The sequence below is a fragment of the Polyodon spathula genome, chromosome 24 (genome assembly GCF_017654505.1).
Source record: "Polyodon spathula isolate WHYD16114869_AA chromosome 24, ASM1765450v1, whole genome shotgun sequence".
NCBI classification, from domain to species: Eukaryota; Metazoa; Chordata; class Actinopteri; order Acipenseriformes; family Polyodontidae; genus Polyodon; species Polyodon spathula.
In genome coordinates, this window is record NC_054557.1 from 7,271,748 (window position 1) to 7,294,308 (window position 22,561).

The 22,561-nt window shown below is 38.6% G+C and overlaps 1 protein-coding gene across 3 annotated transcripts in view; it reads right to left on the reverse strand.

Annotated features, from left to right (window-relative positions):
* The window catches only part of LOC121299149 (carbonic anhydrase 12-like), a 33,228-nt gene that overhangs the window by 3,487 nt on the left and 7,180 nt on the right, over window positions 1-22,561 (reverse strand). For 2 of the 3 annotated variants that reach the window (XM_041226721.1, XM_041226720.1), the window contains exons 3-9: window positions 17,438-17,614; window positions 14,130-14,272; window positions 11,510-11,605; window positions 11,338-11,401; window positions 10,620-10,777; window positions 9,695-9,821; window positions 853-937 (exon numbers count right to left, since the gene is read on the reverse strand). In XM_041226721.1, coding sequence (XP_041082655.1) covers window positions 853-937; window positions 9,695-9,821; window positions 10,620-10,777; window positions 11,338-11,401; window positions 11,510-11,605; window positions 14,130-14,272; window positions 17,438-17,614 — 850 coding nt within the window. The remainder of the gene's footprint in view (window positions 1-852; window positions 938-9,694; window positions 9,822-10,619; window positions 10,778-11,337; window positions 11,402-11,509; window positions 11,606-14,129; window positions 14,273-17,437; window positions 17,615-22,561) is intronic. The other variant, XM_041226722.1, reaches the window with a different exon arrangement.

Sequence of the window (22,561 nt, forward strand, 5' to 3'; positions counted from 1 at the left end):
TCATTCGCCGCTCCTAAATTCAGGTCAGCATACCAAAGAGTCCATCAAACATTGAGTTAAACACAATATTTAAGCATTTGCAATATATATTTCCATGATTGTTTATACGCATGATGTGGTGAAGCAGTGAAAGCATGGCGGTAGGAATGCTGAAGCACAATAAGGCTAGCAAGGACGTTGCCGAGTGGTTTGCGCGGGTGAGGTTAAATGTGCCTGCAGGGCAGGGATTAGAGGTTGCGCTGCTCAATGTAGGTGGAGTGTGGGAATAACAAGAACACTGAACCCTGCCGGCTCTGTGAGTCACACTCAGGGCTTAAAACATACTGGAGGTTTAAGAAATTGGGAACGAATTTGCATACAAGGTCAATTCAGAAGCGGTTTTCATAGCCCTGTTCTCCTTCTATAGGTATCTTTAATGGTACAGCAGGCAATGCCCTGAGGCAACGAACACCATCCTACAGACAAATCCTTTTTTTTTTTTGTGATTAACTATCCCAGCAATATAATTGTGCTAAATAGTACCCATTTAGAAAAAAAGTTTTGAAGAGATTTATCAATGACTTTATATGTTGTATTACTACATATCGTTGAAACCTGCCATTTAAATATATGTCACCCTACCGTTTTTATTGGAATTAGTAATACAAATAATTTGGTTATTGTTGAGATTAAAACCAAGCCACCTAACTCTAGGGTTTTTAACTTTCAGGGTACTGGTTCTGTATGAGACAAAAAGGTATGTATCAGCTGGGGTAAATATACAGCATTACATCCTCGAAATCACTGCTCCCTTCCGGTTCAACAGTGCACAGCGAGTTAGCAAGAAGGGAAAAGTCTCCGGAGAGCACTCACCTTTTCTTTCTCAGCACGAAAACAATGAGCACCACGATGAGGACTGCTCCCAGTACAGCAGCCAAAGTGATGGCGAGAATCACACCTGCAAGAGACCCAGAGCAATGAAAAGGCTGATGAATTAAGACAGGTTTAATGAGTTTTTTTTCATATTTTTACCCACAGAAATAAACTAAAGAGACTCGCATGCATTGCTGGGTTTTTATAACATCGTGCTTCTCAGTGATAATGATGATTTTATGATAATTTAAACAGGCTGTAGTTAGATCAGCTTCTGTTTAGATCAATTGAACAAACCCCATTTTGTTACCTACAACGGAAGGCTATTTAAGGCACGCAAATTATATTAGTGTTGCAGACAGTGTCATTCATCTCCATTGGGATTCACAAAGCTTAATTTAAAGTAATTTCAGCCAGATTCTTTTTAATTAAGGGTTATCCCACGAGCATCAAACTGCATTTAATTAATCAAAGCAGACTGTGTTAAAGCATTGTGAATATAGTTCACTGGCAAACTAGAGAGTTAATTAAAGGTATATAGAGAATAATGCTTGGGGTTTTCTGATATCACATGCAGTATTTTCTCTGTTGAGCATTTATCCTGCCAGAGCGCTATAGTTCTGTGTTGCTTGTTGTGGGGCGGGGCTTACTGTACTCGGTGACCTGTTATAGCTTGCACTGGGGACGCGCTTTGTTGCTGGTGTTAATGAGCATGTGTTTCTCATAATAACCGGGCAGTTATTATGGGAAAATATCAACAAGATGAGCCCATTGAAGAAAATGCTCACCAGTTATAATAGTCTATGAATAGGATTGCATTCTCTTATGTAGCAGAGCACAGGGTGGAATGGAGGCGAGTGGGTTAGTTTACAGTAACAATAGCGGAAAAGGGAATGCATGATTATCGCTGGTTAAAACAAGAAGACATGCTACAGCCCTTCAAATGATTCAAAACAGCATACCACATGTGGAGGACTTGGTTTCCCATTGATGTCTTTGATGATTCACAGTTAGGTCAGATGAGACTGATTAATGGTTATGAGATTCATTTCAAACAAACGTAGAAAATGCAAGGAGATATCTGTATGTAAAAGGGTATTAATACACCATGACAGCTCAACTCAATACAAGATAAGAATGTGGAAGTAGATCTGTGGGTTTCATTAAAGAGCACATGGCTTCAAGGTAAACTCACTTAGGGGTTTTGTCTGCCCCTTCACTTTTTAGGAAGTTGACAATCATTCTGAGTGGTTCTTATTCAAATACCGGGTTGGTCTTTTTAAACATGTCTGTGTTCCTTCCCCTGAGTGCAGGAGCTGCTCATCAGTTCAGGTAGCCGGCTTGAGATGTATTGAAAACACACTCAAATCAGCCAAATTGTGTTGATAGAAGTAACAAACAATGTCCTCTAGTGATCTGGATCAAGTTGTGTATCGGGTTGCTGGCAATGCAATGCTTTGCACAAGACGGTGACACAACAACAAAATGATTCAATAATAAGAAACCCTCAGAATGAATGGAAACATCATTAACACGGCATTTTATGAGTTTATGAAATAGGAAATATAACAAACGATTTATACATTGTTTCTATATACTTATAAATCCCACCCTTGCGATTCTCGCTTGTTATCACTCTTTTTAATGGACCCTGTTGTGCCAGCAGTTGTGCAGCTGGTTGGCTTCTTCTCTTGTGTGCTCATTACAGTGTGGCTGCTCAATGAACTCTGTGAAACATTCTCATCTTTTACTGAGAGAAATGAACCAATGAATGGACTGGAAGCTTTAATCACAGGGCGTGCGCACACAGACACACACACACATGCGACAGGTACTGTTCCTGCATATGGCAACATACCCAAATTCCTATGAAGAATCGTTAGCTCTTGAAAACAAACATAAGACAGTGCTTACTACTATAATTTACTGAGAAAAGCAGCAAGCAGGAGAACTATACCTAGTAATATGCCACCTGTGTAAGTGTAGTTTTATTTAAAATCTCCGCAGATAACCTGTATTTAAATAACAGAAGGAAAAAATGGAAACCTTTTTTTATTGCGCAAAAACAGAAACGGTATGAAGTTGTAGTCGTTTCCTCCAAGGCACCAGGTTGTAAAAAAGTATTAATTGTGAACACTTCTTAAACAGTCAGTCATTGTCTTTGATCTCATTGGCTGGTGCTGAACGAACCTGTTACTAGGACTGAGCTCTCCAAAGAAATCAGGTGCTGACAATCAGGTGAGGGGCATTGGTGTTGACTGAGCCAATTTACCATTCTCAGTGAAGAAACAGCTGCTCTGATTTGTGAGGACTGCTGCTTTTCTTAGCAATCCACACCAATCCAAGCAGCTGCTTTTTCACTGGGAAATGCAAACACAGCCAATCAACACCAGATCTGTGGAGTGCTTGATCTGGATTGTGCTGCTCTGGTTTTTAAAACTTTTCACTTTATTGCACAACTTACACCAACGTAGAATCATGTGCTGATTCTACCTATGTCATGAAGTCCACATTCACTTATTTTTCTACTGATCAAGAAACTTTGTTAAAATGGTCATTAAATATTCTAAATGTAACCCGGTTCACCAGACCAGTGACAGATACAAACTTAAAAACATCATAATTAAAGGCTGATCAGTGTTAGTTTCCTTTAGAAAAAACAAACTATAGCATTTAATAGTAACTGTATATTGCAGAAAGAGTCGCAATACTGCTGTCCAGTTATACCTATCTAGCTATATAATAGACCTGAATACACTTTGTACAATAGGGTCTAATATCCTGACTGAATTATCAGTAATTTCATATGTTCAATAATACAGTTTCTGGTTAGTTATAAGCATGTTTGGCTTGGGCAATTTAAAAAAAAGAAAGTTTGTGTGGGAGTAAGTGCTATTCAACTAAATCAAACCTTTAATGGGGTCACTTGGACAGGACATTTGCCTGCACCCTCAATAACTACTCCGATGCTTTTTTCAGTCTTTATTGAATTAGATCCAAGTCATTGCAAGAACCTTCATGTATTAAAATTATTTGAACAATATGCATCATGGCAATGCCTTAAACGTGTAAATAACCCTCTGTATGCATAACGCGTTTCCCTCCATTACCCCTCATTTCTTGAATTAGGTGCTGGATTGTGACCTAATTCAGATTGTATTGATGCGTATACCTGCTGTAGTTAGTGTTGTTACTCTATATTCCACAGAGCTACTCAAATCCTAATGTTATTTTAGCTAAGGTAATCAAAGATTAGTACTAAATCAGTCTATGAAACCAGTGAATCAGTCAGTCACCAGTGTTCTAGTCCATGAAGAGAGTCCATCAGCACAGGTTTACTGTATGTGGGAACAAAAGCAGCATTTCATTTCCTTTCTGCAGTGCTAGCTTTCACATTATGTTCCACATAAAAGCTTAAAATGAACCATGTGTACTGCGCAAAAAAAAAAAAAAAAATGTACACAGATCACAGAAGTATAATTACACACAGCTTTATACAGTATGAATAATCGGCATGTATTTTCTTAAGTGGCTAAATTAGTTAACATTATTTTTTTACATACGTGAATCTGCTTAATTTACACTTGTCATTGTTTTAGGTAAAGCACCACTTACACTGTAAAGGCACTATAACTGTACTAAAAAATCACAGCAGATTTAAAATTAAAGTTATGCAAGGTAATGTGTTGCTTTGTAGATTATATTAATAGACAGACCAGAGAAGCCAATAACAAATAGAAATGTAATGCAAGAGGATAGATTTTATTCAGGGACAAGACATTATTTCAGTTGGACCTCAATCTCGTCACAATTCTTGGATCACATCGCTCCAGTTCACGGTCCCATCACTAAACATTCAAAGAATTCTGGATCGTAAACAGATATGAATATACAGGGATTGTATATTATATATATATATATATATAGTAAAAGAGCCACGCCACTCACACACTTCATCGCCCCTTTAAAAGTAGACCCATGACACGGAAATTGATTTTTCAGCGCTTGCGCGCACTTTTAATAAACACAAAATCAAAATAAATAAAACAGAAACAAACACCTACCTCTCTTTTGGAGCTCTGACTACACATCAATAGATCCCTAACTAACCCACAGGATGGCTAAGCTGTTTACCTGTTACACAACACAATAACTCACACAGGTTTCACACAGCCCTACCCACTGACTGCTCGGAAGCAGATCACACCATCTGCCTCCCTCCACTCAGCAGCCTAGAACAGACTGTCTGCCTCTCTTAAATACCCTGCACCTGGCTCCAATTTACAATTAGCACCAGGTGCAGGGGATTATCTAAACAATAACACAATTAACACCCTTAGCCCATTCACCCAAAACATGCATTCTCACATGTTTTTAGCAGGGAGGAATTTTAACCCCCTCCCTGCTATCTCTACTATATATATATATATATATATATATATATATATATATATATATATATATATATATATACACACACACACACACACACACACACACACACACACACACACACAATGCATAACATGGTAGCACAATATACATGAACAAAGACTTCTAGTCGAAACATTTGTCCAGTGTATTACGAATCATGCATTTACAAATACTGTCCTGCGCTATTCTTTATTTTCCTGTATCTGTTTAGATAGGAAACATTACTTTAAAAAGGAAACTCACCTTTAGAAACTGTATGAAGTAAAGACCTGCACGATCACATAGCATCGTGGTATTAATGGGACATGCTCTCCTGTATCTTTAAACATGCTGCAAGGCTACCTCGAATGTATCTTGTGGTCTCATGTATTTATGGAAAGCCTTGTACAAAAAGGATGTTAAAAGACAAAACTCTGAAGAGAAGAGAGGTGGCCCTGCAAAATATTTAAAGATATATAAGTTGTGTTGCTACAAAAGAATGTGGGTATGTAAAGAAAATGTTTGAAAAGCCAATAAAACATAGGAATTAGATTGAAAAAATGGAAATATCTGTTGTAGCTAGACTGCAGCTGCTGGAAGAATCAAGGTAATTCGCACACATTTTTTTAACGCAAAGTCAGCCATTACCAGTACAGCAAGGAATTGTACATTAAGAATTCTCTTTCCGTATTTGTGCACGAGACAACTCAGATTTATGAAGATACAGTCACGTTATAAACATGACCTGTTACAGTGCGGAATCGGTTATAACATGGTAATGTTGTGGCTCCCATTTCCCCCTAATGCAGTTTGACTCACAAATATTGGGTAAACGTTACAGATATACAGTACGAAGCATGGCAGACAGCAAAAAACGTAAATCTTTCTCTTTTAAAATGAAACTCTATGCAGTGGACAGAGTAAGAATAAGTGAAACTCAAGCAGCAGTTTCAGAAGATATAAAATGTTGTCGAATCTACATTGTGCGGATAGCTAAAAGGTTTTCATGATAAGATTGACTCCAAAGAGGGCTGCTATAGGCTACACCGAGTAGACTTGATTCGCTTGGTTTCTGCAGGAATGTCAACAAGGTGGCAGGGACATGAAAGCACATAGGGGGGCCCATATCAGCGTGGGCAGAGCAGAGAGACAAGCTGCTGTGTGAAAGTCTTGCACTCTCACAGCAGCGCAATTTGTTGTTTTTGGTGTGGCCCAGGCTAAGAGTGGCCGAGAATAATCTTTCCAACAAACCGTGAAATTGTGTGCGTCTCCTTCCTTCATTTTTCACCGTATGCTACAATATTAAATTCGGCTTGTGGGCATTGTAAAATTATTTTGGGAACAAAAATGGTAAAATTCGTTAAAGGCGGAACTTAAATAATGCGGTCTCCTAATTATGGACCCCAACAACCACATTATAACGGGCTAGCACTGTAGTTACTACCAATTGGTTCTAAATGTGGACGTGAACTGGGATAACTTTTGAAAATACATGTCTTGTAATAAAAGTGCCAGTCCGAGTCCTATAAATAGGGTCGCTCTTTAACAGCAGGAATAATTTTTCACACTGATTACCGACCTGTTGGGATTTATCAATGCTGTCACTAGCTTTGTGTCAGTGCTAGTCTCTGGGGAGTACTACAGTCCATATTGCTTTATGATGTCCTTCCTATTAAAAGGAAGGATATTCTATTATGTCCTGATGTAGCCGTTCTTTGAGTTCTCTGGCTGTGAATGTCGTTGCCCTTGTATGGTTACTTCTTTAGGTCTTCCACAGTCATCTCCTTAACCCTGTTTTGAATCACAATGGTTAGACCGGTTTAAAAAAGCAGGACCTAGTCCCCAGAATGGGCACCCCAGGCTTCCAGGTTAAGAGCTCTTCTGAATGCCTTTAGTACACTGATTTCCTTAAAATCAAGATTCTCTCCCATTTTAGGTTTCCTGCCTTTAAGCCTATATGTGCTTTCTCCCTGGTCATAGCTTTCCTCATTAACAAAGGTCTCCTTCATTCACTGGGTTTTGTTGGTGGTGGCTAGTGGTGGGGGTGGTAAGCTTCCGTTTCATTTAGTTAACTAAGCAGCATTGTCTTCTCCAGTCTAATCCTCCATCTCTTGCCAGTGCCGGTATAACAACGCTGGCCCTGTTGCATTTGCTCGGGTGACTCTTTGTCTCAGCTTGGCTTGGTTCATTAGAAATTTCACTTTTTGCTTCAGGCTCGCCGAGTGTGTCAAGAATGGAGCGGGAATTTTTACTGGCCCCTGCGTCGCTTTAGTCAGGGCCTGATCCAACTCTGCGGCTTCTTCAGTGCGGCGGCTGTGGATAATATTTCGGATTGTCGGGACAGCGAGAACAGACCTCCCTTCCAGGTAACTCCTAAGGTTCAACTCTGGAAAAAGGATCTCACTAATGGCATTGGACACTTCTCTTTCTGTTTGACTCCCCTTCAGTCCTCTTCGAATATGCTGTTCCAGGGTTCTGAAACTCCATTTGTCGTCTCTAGGATTGGAGATGCCAGTCTGCCTGTATTTCCAGTATGCTGGCAACACAGTGCCATGGTCTTGGGTATGTACCTTTGCTCCATCTGGCCAACTTCTATTCTTTGGATTCCTATAGTTGATCTTGGGTTGTAAAGGGTTCCCAGCTCTGTAGTGGGTATTCTGCACACCTTGACTCTGATGATCTGCCCACTCTGCACTGGCCAGGGGGGTGGAGTTTCCAAACTGTTTCAAATGGGGGAGTAGCATGGACATTCCCTCATCTGCCAGGTCTGCAAGGTCTCCAGTTTGTAACTTTTGGATAATTTGTTTCCGCAGGAATGAAGGCGTTGTCCTTCGAATATTTCCTCTGCCTACACCGGAGATACAGCCATATGTTTAATTGTTTTTTCTCTTTGCAGTAAGTATTCCTCCCCCACTGTATCTTGCTGCATTTTACCTGCATGTTTCAGGTACATCTCCTCAGGCCATGGAGGGTTAGAGAGAGGTGACTTTCATGCTGTGGTCTACTTTCCCCCTCAGTTCCATGCTGAAATCAACCTTGCATGCAGTTCTTGTTCAGCAATTGTTAGTGGCATGCATAGCGTCTCGGTGGAACCTCCAAAAATGTTGCAATCTGAAGAATCACTCAGATATACATGTTTGTACCTCTATTTAAATACATAAGCAGCATGCAGACTTATGTGCAACAAATCAGATATGTATTTGTGTTGGAAAATTGTTAAAATAAACATTACAGTAATATAATCGTAAGCACTAATGGTCTTACTACTACTACAAAAAAAGAAAATATGAAACCTTTAAAATCTATGCATCTATTCAGTAGAAATGCCTCATTCAGCTGGGAGACACATAGCTTTATATCTATGGCCAAAAGTTTTGCATCACCCTCTAGGATTAACAACATTTGCTTCATAAAGTCTAATGAAACCTGAATAATGTTACGTTTACATAATTAACGCTGTGTGTCGATTTTTTGTTAAGTATATGAGAAAACTACAAAATTTAAAAAATGTGACATTTCGAATTCCAACTTGAAATACTGTAGTACTATTATGACTTCTGGTAAAGTTTTGCAAGATCATTTTTAGTTTGATCACATGATGTTAAATAAAATACACATTATACTTTTTAGTTTTTTTTTTAAATCATAAAAAATTCTAGGATGATGCAAAACTTTTGGCCATAGCTGTATGTGTAGCATTCAATAAAACAGCTTTCTGTATAGGTTTACAACATTGTAGTTTCACACTATCCAACCTAAAAACAGGTTTAATTTTTATTTTGGTTCATTGGTTAATTAAGCAATAGATATCATGCTACGTAACTTTGACAAAACACAAACACAAACTTTAAAATTAGTACAGGGGGTGAGGAGGAGAATAATGCTACTGTTCAAACTCCATGACAACCTAGCGCATCGCCACGGTCACCATTTTGCCATGACCACAGGACTCCTCCTGAGATGGAGTGAAGCAGCACCAGCGTGGTTGGCCGTTTCACTCTACAAGTCACGTTTGAAACAGGCTTGTTCCCTTTACTTTCATGCAACAGGCCAAAATGTAAAGGCTTCTACATTTGACTTTTCAGCATGCACAGTTGGATTTGGCTAGTCTACAGTTTGCCGATCTCTACTGGTTTCATTTTACATGTTCCAACCCATAATCTAATCCCAGTCCTGCTTGTGACTATTTGAATACAAGACTGGCCTTCAGGGGTTAACACTGAAAGGTAAATACAGTCAATATAGTTATTTTAATAATTTAAGCGTTCTTTGTGATGTGCTGGATTCTCCAGTCTAGAACACCAGTGTAGGCTTTTGCAAAATGTTCAGTACTTGGTATTCCATAATGTACTGTAGCATGGTGTTTTTTTTTTTTTTTTTTTTTTTTTTAATAAATCAAGATTCAGCATCTCAAAAGTCAGTAACTCACCATCACGGAAGGACACTAGGACATGCCTATCATTGGTCTCTTGAGGATGTCTGTAATTTTGATTCATCTTCAAGGAGACGGGCTCGTTTACGTAGGTGCTGTACAATACAGTTTGTAATGACAGGAGCTGGGCAGATGCAAAGATGGTATAAAAAGATGTTAATTGTGAAGAGCTAGAGGTCGCCAAATCCCAACTACATTACAGAGCAGGGGATGTATTCTAAATCTGGTTTGAAGCCATTTAATGACAAGCTTTAGCAATAACCACGACTCTTCAGTAAAAGATGGCTTGGCATACTTCACTGCCATTATGAACCACAGTTTTTACAGCAATAAAATCTAATTTAGTTTGCTGGTTGAAAGAAAAGACCCCAAAATGCACAATGGCCTTCAGAACATTACAATAACTACAATATGCCTTCATTTTGGACGCAATGACATCACAAGTAAGCAGCCTGCTAATGTGGCAGAAAAGGCAAGAAACCAGCCTACTGTATGTAGTTCATCTGTAAATTTATCCACTCAAATCAGGTGAATACCTCGCACTGGAGTGTGCTTGACGTTCTTTTACTTTGATCACCATGGGAATACTGACTTTGAGAGAACCACATTCATCTAAAATCCAGCAAATGTAGCAATTCTCTATGAAAGCAGTGCACATCTTCCCAGGTAACACATGCACAACCAACCAGCAGCGGACATCACCACAAGGGCAATGTTACGTCAACAAGCACCATGTGATAAGATGTAATATGTATTGTTTTCCCTTTCAATACAAATAGACTGTTTCATAAAGATTCAGGTCGACCTATGTCAAAGATAAGGCTGTAAATAAATAAATAAATAAATGAGAGAAGATAAATATTCCAAAGCTACTTGGAGCAGGAAATTCACATAACCAAGTATTCAATTGCAGAAGACACACCTGCTCCTGTGATATCCTGACAGGGTTTCTGAAGACTGTCCACAGCACACTAGGGTAGCAGGGTGGGGTGGTCAAGGATCCATCATACCGGTAGAACTCATCCAGCCGCTCAGGGAGCAGATTGAAGACATTAAAGGCAGGAATTTGTACTCCTTGATCTAGGAGAAGCAGTATGCCAGGCAAAGAAAGCAGCAGAAAGTCTCAAAAATACAGTTTAGATTCCAACCAAAAGAAAAAAAATGAATAAAAGGAATATGAAACAAATTGGAGGACAGCGCTCCCTCAGTAATTCACTGTTCGCAAATCAATTTAGTTAATTCTCTCTTAGGCAAGACTGACAGTAAATTGTCTGTTGACAGTAAATGCTGTAGAAGGGTCCTTCACTTATTTGATGTGCAAGCCTGAGAGTGAAACAAGAGGTAGCACTTTATAGTGGAAGAAGAAACATTCACAACTAATGTGATCTAAATCCCTTACCATTATCTAAAGTGTAAAGCTTGTATATAAACTGCAATGACTCGTTTAGTGTTGTTAAGCATACAAGGTCAACAGAGCACTTTCATTTACCTGGTAGCAGTGTGACAGGGTGCTGTAACAAAGGAGGGGAGTTTAAAGGCCAGCGTTGAACTCTTAGCAGGTTAGCTGAAAACGGACCTTCTTGTAAACTTGGTAAGTGCTTTGCTTTGGAGCTAGAAGGTTGCAAATTCAAAAAGCTTACCTCTATATCTCACACTCCCAAGATGGCTCAGGATAAGATCAAAGACCGGATTGAACGCCCCAACCTGTGAGAAACAAAACCAAATGTTACATTTTGGATCACTTCTGTATATCCCTACAGAAAATAAATAAAAAGTAATGGTTTTGAATTTGTAGGTCCTGTAGGTACTTACGTCAATGAAAACCCCCAGTACTGCCAGTCCATCGGCTTTGTCCACTGCTGTGGAAAGATTGCTGTACTTGTCAGAGTTAAAATGAACAATGTGCATCTGGGGAGAGGGGGAGAGCGAGAGAATTAAAAAGGCTGATCGGGGCCACAGCACAAACAATTGAATATTTGAAAAAGCACTTCACTATAATGGTCAAACCTGTATAAAACATCACCTGTATACAACAATGAGAGCTCTGATGAATTTCTTGGACATCTGTCCCGTATACCGTAAAGGGTTAAACATGTGGATTTAAAACAATTCATAACAATGCGACGAATGAAACTGAAAATTATACTAAAAAAGTGGATTGAAATGAGAATACACCAGTTCAGATAACTCGTTTGTTCATAGACGCAAGACAGATTTAAATGATTAGATTTAGAACACAAGATTATACTGGATTATCAAAGCTAGCTCTAGACACACATGCTGACTATATTTAGTGTTTGTGATACCTTGGTATTATCACACCTGATGGAATTCTTCTGATGGAAGAGATTTCATTTAAACTGGCACCGACACAAAGAAAATATGCAATAACTACAGTGAATGTCTATACAAGGTAGACCAGCTTTGCATCGCCTGTTCATACATCACTTGCTGCACGTACACCAGGAAAACCAACTGGGCAAACCACAAGAAATTGGAGCCAGGGTGAACAAAAAAGCTCTTCCACAAATTATATAACACTCTGGCATAATTAATGTTGACTCAAACCATGGAAAATGTACATTCAAAAGAAAATCGGTTATGTCATTTGATCCAAATTATAGTGTTGTGCTGCCATAAAATGAATCTCTTCTGTAATCGACCAACCCTAAAATGTACCAAAAATTGTACAGGAATGGAAAGAAGACTCCCATTGCATAGCAATTTGCTCCGTTCCTGGGTTTTACTAGGAGTTTGCCAAGAGGTACCCGAGCTTGTTACTTGTACACTAAAACCTGGAATGGGAAAAACTGCGATGCAATAGGAGTCTTGTTTCCACCAGTGATGCATTTCAGTGTAAATTGCAGTGAGGGGTTATAGTCAAATATATTTTCCCACCAAATGACTATTAGTTAATTTCTTAGCTAGATTATAGATTTGAACACAACGCTATGTTCTTAGAGACAAAATCCAATACCTATTTAAGCAGATCCCAACATATAATCTAAATGGTTTTGGCAATGCAGTATTGAATTTGATTGTGCTTGCGTCAATGTCTGAATGCGGTAATTAAACAAATTGAGCAGCTCCATTCTACAAACCATCCCAGTATCTTCCTTGTGATTAACCCTTTAACCACTGGAGGCCTGGGTTCAAACTCATTTCGGCTTCTTGGTTAAACCAGTGCACACACCTACAGAAGATCCTCAATCACGTAAATCACACATACATGAAAAGAGTACACCTTTATATACAATATTTGATTGGATTATAGCCAAATGCCATCCGAAATGTCTCCAGGAGTGTATGATATGTAAAGATTGGTACGAAATGAGTGGTTACATGGTAAGTGTCCAGATTAGAGCGTGATCCATGGACAAAGTCAGTCCTGTTTTATTTTGGAATGGGGAAGAAGAACAAAATGAACTGCAAGGAATACATCCAGCGCTTCTATCTGAAAGCCAATTTTAGCAGAAGGAATCTTTTTTTTTTTTCTTACTGAGAATTAATTGTTTAATCTTGTTTTAAGCCAACATTATCCAGAAGTGACACAACATGATTTATAAGTTTAGAATTGTCAGTTTGTCTTCGCTTCTCTTTTTAGGTAAGATTTGAATCTCAGACCAATGTACTTTATACTTAAATACTTTAGATTTAAACTCAATATTAGGCGTGTAATGACACACTAATGTCATGATACATATCACAATATGCAGGTCGCAATACGCTATGTACTATGTATCACGATACAGGTGAAGGTCCTGATGGGCTACTTGTATGATGCATAATAAGATTAAATGGTCAATTAATGACGGATTATGCTAAAAGACAAAAATTATATATGAGATTGGGACAGCATGTATTCATACCAACTACAAAACACATGTATTCTTCATTCAAGAACCACTTGGTGATCTACAATGAGCTGGGTGGTGCTTTCGGTTTTGTATCACAATACAAATGATACATACCTCCATTACAATAAGATATGCCATGTAAAGAAAGTACTATGATTCATTAATACAAGATGACTCATTACACCTTTACTCAATCACTGATTGCTTGATAATGCAATTTCAGAGAGACAACAATCCCGTTAAAATCCAATCCCCCTCCTCAGTCTTTCACCTGTTGCATTTCAATTCCAAATGTATTGTGTAATACATCAAATACATTAACCAGCCTTCTTAGGTGATGTACAGGCATGTACAGGAATGATATGTCATGTCACTGAAGTCATAAGTCAAAATGAGAAACACACACAGATGACAAATGTTACCATCGGGGGTTAGGAACATCAAATACTGGTTATCTCTGGTTCTGACAGACACAAGCAGGGTGTGTGGATATTCCCCAAGCGACTATACCAGCTTTGTAAGAGAATACAGGGGTGGTGGGCAGGCATGATCAGTGAACGATTTAATGGTCTTACCTCTGCTGGATACTGTTTCCCTTTAATGGTGTGCTCAGAGCCTCCAAGGTGGTCAGTGCTTCCCCAGTGGAAGTGCAGCTGAGCTGCAGAGTAGCGCTGAGGCAGGCTGCTGATGTACATGGTTGAAGGCAGAGACATTTCCACTGCAAACAAACACACAAGAGTCAGTTAGGCTACAGTCTGAAAACTGCAGCTCTGTGTGGAAAATGTTTGTAATACAAACAAAACAGAAACCTGTTTCTACAGAGAGAATAAAGTGCTGTACATACTTAGCATTGTTTATCACCATGCATGAAGTATGTTAATCAGTTTCCATAGCATGCAGCTAAAACAGTCAAATGTCCTAAAAGATAAGCTACTGTAACTTTTGGCCACATTACGGTGTATTGACAAAGAGGTATTTTCAAAACAGTGGTCTTCATAACCAGGTGATTAAATAAGGGGATCTATACTGTACACCATCACACTCTCGCAGTCACTGCTCATCCACACAGAGATCCATATCCAAGCACTTGGTCTGCTACACTTGAAGTATCTCACCCCGGGGCAGTCCCCCAGGATGCGCATTAAGGTTAGGTGTATTGAGCTCCCACTAGATTAAGAGCAATGTATCACCTGGATTGATAGAAGTCAATAGGTTGTGTGTAGAATGTACAAGATATGTCACCTGGAGCAGTTTGGATGAGTTCTGTCTGCTCAAAGTATGCATTATGACCAGGTGTTCATATAAATGGAATGCAGGTTTGCATACATATCTATAAAAAAGCATAAAAACAGACTTCCATAACACTGTGTAACAAATTTTTTATTTTTTTTCTTTTGTTCCTGGGTAGTAAGTGTTATTTCCTAATTGCTAATGCCTCAAAAGTATAGAAAATGGCTATTATTCCCCACAAACTTTGCTTTTGTGAACAGGACAGTGATATTTTGAAATATCACTATTTCCAATGAGAAAATGGGTGCTTTTGTGTCTTTTCGTTCACATAGTCAGAAAAAAACAACATATGAATCCAAATTAACATGTATTTATACTAAAGTAATACAGTATAATCGTAAATCTTGAAAAACTACTCACTTCTAAATCTTTTGTAGTCATTTTTGTATTACTTTAGTATAAATACGTGTTAATTTGGATTCATATGTTGTTTTTTTCTGACTATGTGAATGAAAAGACACAAGCGCCCGTTTTCTCATTGGAAATAGTGATATTTCAAAATATCACTGTCCTGGTCACAAAAGCAAAGTTTGTGGGGAATAATAGCCATTTTCTATACTTTTGAGGCATTAGCAATTAGGAAATAACACTTACTACCCAGGAACAAAAATTGTGTTACATAGTGTAATCATTTTCTTTAATGGACACTTGAAACAACTAATGATAGCAGGGATCCCGATTTAGCCATCCATTCAGTTACGTGGGAGTGGCATTGTGGAAGCACGCCAACGCTTTGCTTCCCAAAATGGATTAGAGGAGGTGTCAATGTTTGATTTGAAAGCTGTTGCATTTAAAACAATTACTTAAGCATTTTACTTAATTTATATAGGTTTTCCCTCAGTTCTATAAATACTGTTGTGCCGGTAAGCTGATGTGTTCAAAAACACCAATAAAGTGAAGAAGTCTTGTTTTTTTTTTTCTTTTGAATCCCCAGGGCTGGAATTTGGGGGTAGGCTATTGAAATAAACAGATCATGCGTGATGATTTGTTAAATTGTAATAAACCAGCAATCCTGATTCCCATTTAAACATTCAGAAACTACTGTTGTTGTCTGACACAGCCATTAAGCGGTGCTGCTTGTGAGCGTAGGTTTCCACGTCAACATTAAAAAAAAAAAAAAAAGACACCACAAACATTGATCCCGCCTATCAGTCATGCCGTTCTTCCCTGATGCATATTCATGTGTAAGATGACACTGAAACCTTTGATCCTGAACCCAGTATCCTGGACAGGGGTGCAAATTGTTTTGAAAACTGCTGCTAAACTGTTTTGAAAGTTTAGCACCAGAGAGCCTTCTGTTGCTAAATTATGAAATACCGCCCTAATCAAGCTCCCCTTACAACTACTCACACGACACGGGCCTTCTCTCCTGTGTATGTTGAGGAGAGTGGGTGGGCCAGACAATGAGAAACATAAAAAAAAAATAAAAATAAAACTACTATTTGGCGCCAGAATTTAATGTCGCTCGCGCTATATGAGGCTCCCCGGTGCTAGAATCTAGCTCCAAATTTGCACCCCCGTTCCTTGACATTCCAATTGTTTGAACTTTTGTTGTCAGAGGAGGTGGAGCGAGGCAGTGACTTGGTTGATGACCCCAATCTTGGCGACTACCAAACCATTTCTATTGGTACTCACGTGAGAACCTTATAATAAAACTTGTGAACCCTGGTTATGATATCTCTTATAAGGACACCCTGTGCGCATGTGTGGTTTTATTTGGAACTCAAGTGTGCCGTATATTCTACGCATGTCACAGGAGTACTGGCATTTTGTCAAGTCTACAACAGAGATTGGTTGAGGTTCAGGATTTGAGAATGTTTAGTCAGAATGCTTAGCAGATGATGCTACAATTACAGTAGGGCCCAATAACTAGGATATCATCTGGCTGGACCCATAAAAGGACATTGGTCCTCATTTCTCATTGAATGCAAATTCATAAGGGACTGGCAGAGTGCTGTTAATGGGGTTTACTGTCCAATTCCATACTGTAACATTTTAAGGTTGGATATTAAGCATGAAGTCTTTTAAAATCTTTGAATAGGCTTTTCAGTTTTAATAGGCAGTGTTAATGTGGCTTACTGAACTATAGTACTGGTCTGCACTGCCCTGAGAGCTGGGATTGCTGAACACACTGTTCAAAAGGTAACTCATAGTCTTGTTTAGAGACATTAGGGTTAAATCAATTTAAGTACGCAAAACTGGGGATAATTAGGTATAAGTAGATATAAAGTCCACAGATCTTTTTGGCATTGCCATAATTAAAGCAAAATCGGTTTTGTAAAAAGAAAGCACTGCTTTCACTACCATTATAAGTAAAAGTAAAATCATGATATCTTGTCTTGTGTTGACTTTGCGAACCCAAGATTTCCTGCAAAAATATAAGTCCACGGAATTTACCCTAAGAGTGCCATGTATTTGCAGCAAAATCCTAAAATCACATAGTCTTGACTAATATCAGCAGGTTTTTGGAGGATTAATGCCATTTAGGACTATTCTTTTTTCTGCTGAAAATGTCCTGACTTTGGTTTAAACTGCTAAAGTAAATGTCTTTAGCACAATGCTGATGGAGAGGTTGTGTCCTGGCTGCTCTTACCAGAATGGCCGTTGTTGATCAAGGCGAGTGGCTCCGTGCAGTTGCTGTAGCCCCGCACCTCGACGGGTCGGAGGGTGGGGTCGTACCGCAGAAGTTCGTTGCTGATATCGATGGGAGACTGGGACACCCCTCCACAGTAAGGATACTTCTTTGGCCAGTCATACTGGCCCTCAAGTCCTGAAACAGTGCTGCAGTTTATTACCCATCAAACTAGACAATAAACAAGCATAACAGATTGTGAATACTATCCACACATCCGCAGCAATAGCCAAAAAACAGGTCAGATGTAGTCAGCGGCAGATAATATCTAGTATTACTCTATAATGTTTCTCTCCCCTTGAAATATACAGATTTATAATAAGTGTGCCAAACTCAGACGTACCTGTAGTGACGGCTTTCTGGATGAGGTATTAATTATAAGTTTTACATTATGTGTATGTCTTTTATAGTCAAGTTATTTTTAATCATTATGTTTAAATTGTGTGTGAATGTGTTTTTATAGTTGTTTTAATGTGCTTACTAATTCATTTGCTTTAATATACTTTCATATTACGGTTCTATACAGTATTGTGTAAGTTTAGAGTTCTTTCATTTCCCATTGGCAAAACCAGCTATGTGCAGTTTTGCATCGCCTAACACGACTGAAAGTCACAGATGGGTGTCTGAGCTAAACGCCAAAAGGCAGGAGATTAGCAGAGATAGTGTGAGATGGGGAGGGGAACTGAAAGACAAGATGGATGCTCCCTGCTAGGTACAAAATGGTATGCAGCCCCCCCTTTTCCCCCGCAGAGGGAATGTGCAATGATAGAGTGGAAACCCCTATCATTGCACAGAAGTAAAACACATGGGAGTGGAGTCAACAGTCGTTTACAAAGGTATAAATACCCCAAATGGTAAAGTTTTCTCAGGTCTTTTCATCTCTTTCGAATTGACTCTGTGGATATCCATGCTTTCTGATACAAATATATGCACTGAGCTGTACTGAGGCCTTGTCCGAAATCAGTTTAAATCTTGTGCTTATATGATTGTATTGGAGGTATACCTTTCTTCTATATAAAGTGTTTTTGAATCAAAAAACATTTGTCAGCTTAATCTTATTCACTACATACCCTTACATATTTGTATTCTTCAGTGGGGTTTCATGCAGCATTTTAACAAGCATGTGTGCTCAGTGGAAGGTTTCAGATAAGATCAAATCCTCCTGTATCAGTTTCCTACTCTCACTCAAACACTGGGCAAGCAATTATGGACAAGAATGAAAACAAGCGTTCTCTGTTCTGGACCCCACCATCATGTGACAGTTGTATAAAACTATACTGTATTGATGAATGGACAATGGAAAAGTTCAACATTAAAATACATTGTAGACATATAAAGACTTGTTCACAGTTTGTACTTTTTGAAGTTAGCTCTGTGTGCATTCATGAACAACACAAATGTAACTAATGTGGAAGTTTGCCTTTTTAATATTGGTTATATTTATTTATAAAAATAATAAAACCAATTAAAAAAAAAAAATCAAAGACTTAAGCCTTCAAGCTTGAGGCAGAGATCTGCTGCAAAGGTCTCCAGAATGGCCATTGGAGCCCTCATCATTCCTGTATGTAGACAAGGCCAATAGAAGCAGCTGCCAACAGAGTACCTTCTAATGGATCTGTCAGATCTGCCCACAGTGCCCATTGCCACCCACCGTGTGCTGTGGCAAGTGCTTAATTTTTTGTCTGTTTCTCAAAATGGTAGATTTACTAAAACAACGTACACTTGTTACAAATGTGAACTTGGAACAACAACAAAAAAGATAAAATGAACAGCCCCCCCCCCCTCCAACCCCATTTGTTTAAAGGCAAATTAAACAATTAAATGTAATCTTCAAACAAAAATCAGCCTTCCAATTTACCAATATAAAACCTTCTATAAATAGGTTTAATGATCCTTTAGCAAGTCATTTGCATTTCAGATTGAATACATATTTGTTTTCTTATTAAAAATTAAATCTCCCTAATTGCTCCCTGCATCTGACCATGATGGATGTTTTGGCAGCCTGCCCAAGCATGGATTTTAATGGGGTCTTTGTACACAGTAACAAAAGCATAGAGTGGCGATTTCATAGGGCGGGGGGGTTGGATGGGGGGGGGGGCGCACGATTGATATGAAACATCTCATTGATGTGTAGATTCTGGCAGCTATCATGCTATACAGCAAGTCTCTGCAATTTTTTAAAGCTGAAGTTGATTTTGTTTGACAGCCTGTCTGCGCTACTGTCAAATCAAAAGTTCTGTGTGTGTGTAGAACCAAGACTGTTTGTTGCCAAAATAACCTACCGGTACTTACTATTTGTTTAATTAGCAGACAGCTTTATCCAAGGCGACTTACAGAAACTAGGGTATGTGAATTATGCAGCTATTAAAAAGAAATGCTGGTATTGTTGCCACTGCTTTGACTGCCTTGTACTTAAGATGTCATTTATTATTTATATTACATAAACAAATAAATCATACACAAATAATAAAAAACGAAGTTGAAGCTCTGGAGGCAGAAAAAGTATTGCAGAGGTTCCAGCTCACTGGAGCATGTTGTGTATGTGGCTCAAGCAGCAGAGACAATGCCTTTGTCATGGCTTACGCAAGTCTGTCAATAAGATGTGGTGTACAAAACAGTGGCACTACAGCCCCTTTTCTGTACACATTCGTTTTATGAAAACTGGGTGTATTCAGTTTATAGCTTTAAAGTATTTAATGAGGCCAGGTAGAGTAGTGCTAATGTATTAACTGTGTAGGCCTCTGAAGGCCTGGGTGAATCCAGACACAAGTGAAATGAGCTTGTAGATATTAACTTATAAAATTACCTTTAAAAATCTAAATTACGACCAGAATTTATCATTAAAACGACTTATGTATTCAGTGGCATTATGAGACATGATAAACTTAAATTATATTGTTTAGAGATGGCACTCACATGAACACAAATGGATGCAAAGCAGTAAAAATGTCTTTAAGAATTAGTGAAATTGCAAAAGGATTCAATACACATGTAAATGTAGCAACAGGCAAGTTCATTTCTACAAAAACACCCTATGGTACTTTAATTAAAGGTGAAACAACTTCCATAGTAAATACAAATTTCATTTCTGGCCAGCCCACATTTTAGACACTGTGCCCTTTGCAGATGTTCTCTTATTCAGCTTCCTATTTCTCAAGAAAAACAATGTAAACTTTGAAAATCCCTACAATCCATGCAAGTGTATATGGATATGTGATGGTGTTCACTTGACCCCTGGAAGCAGGGACACTTTTTTCTGTGAACAGGTTTGAAGGGTGCATGGCACACAGAGTACTGATCCAGTTTTGCATGTCTTAGAAAGGATTAGGGGAGTCAATAAAGAAGTCATTTAAAAAGAGACAGTTCTTATTCATTACATCTTTACAGAGAAGAGCATCACTTAATATCAAAAAGGGGCATGACCCTTACTGTTACTCATGCAAGGAATGTTAAAAAACCTCGCCACAACAAAAAACAGACTATTTACTTTTAATGAGAACAAGTATCCCTTCTGGTTATAAGCTAAGAGGACTTCTGAACATTTTATGAATGTTATAAGAATTACTAACATTAAAAGGGACTCTTTCACATAACAAAAAAGTTGATCATTGCATGCAAGCCTGCCCTTACTGTGAAGCATTACATTGTTTTTGGTCTGCAGTTTGAACATTAAAGCGATAATGCATCACCCTGATCTTACAGTTGAACAGCTTCTCAGTCTCATAACATTGAAAGACTGGGCAGGGCCATCACAGATTCAAAAATAAAAAGAAACTTCAACCATCGTTTCATCTAGTGATGGTTGCTAAGGAGGGGTTGAAAACTAAAAATGAGTGCAAAAAACCCCCAGTGGATTTTATGCCTGCAAGTTAAAAAAAAAAACATGTTAAAATGTCATGTTGTGTAAGATTAGGACTCAAGGAGTTCAAAGACATGACTGACATGACCCACGGGTGGAAAAGTTATTTTCTCTAGTAAATAATACCTACACCTCTGTGAAATGACAAACATGCCAGTATTATTATTGTACATGTCATTCTATTGAAGTAAGTTACCATATACAATATTATATATGTTTTACATGCTTGCCTATGCTACAGAGAGAACACTAATACAGGTATGTACAGACTGCAGAGGGCCTAGTTATACGGTCTGCTGAGCTGAAATTTATAAAAGGGAATGCAGAGCTTGTCCATGTTAATGTCTTTATCCTTCAAGATCAATGTTTTTACAGCCAGTGTAGAAACCGAAAATGTCACTTCAGCCTTTCTGTTTTACAATGTTGCCTAATCATGTCTATCCATCTCTGGCTGGGTTACACTCGGCATGGGGAGCACGGTAACAGGCTTGATTTTGCACCAATCTTTACCGAAGTTTTTCTGTACACTCCTAGCCATGTATAGACGTTTAATTGATCTGGCTATAATCTGCTACATTTACACAGTTTTTAAACCTGAAAAACACTCTGTGAAACCACCTGTAATCATAGAATACAGCTCTGTACCAACTATAGTTACACTCTGTCAAAGCATATGGTCTCGACAGACAGAGTACAACGCAGTGCTGCCTTGGCCTTATGAGATTTCTACAACACTGGAATGGAGTTTTCCCAACTCTGTATCTATCGCAATTAGGTGCTCACGGTTATTCTCTCCTCTTTAAAACTGCACTAATGAACAAATGACATATTTAGCATGAATGACTTACATAACCCTACTGATATGAGTCACTGCCTCAAATGCTTTCTGAGATCTAATACAGTGGGGGAAGGCGGCTTTATAAAATAACTAGCACAGAATGGTTCATTTTTTAGTATGGCAACCATGATTGACAACCGAGGTGAATATGTGTACCAAGTACGTATCCAAACTCTCAAAGCATCAAGTCACTTGACAGTGGATGGGTAATCAAACTCTTTGCATCCTGTACATCCCAGACACCTTTGGGAGATTAGTGTCAATTTATTGTATTTTGGGCTTGTGAATTCACACTTTTGGTGCAAGAATAACAATGATTGAGATGAGGAAAAGATTCTGAAGGCATTGCTACATTATACGGAAGCATGCGATATGCTGCAATTTTCAC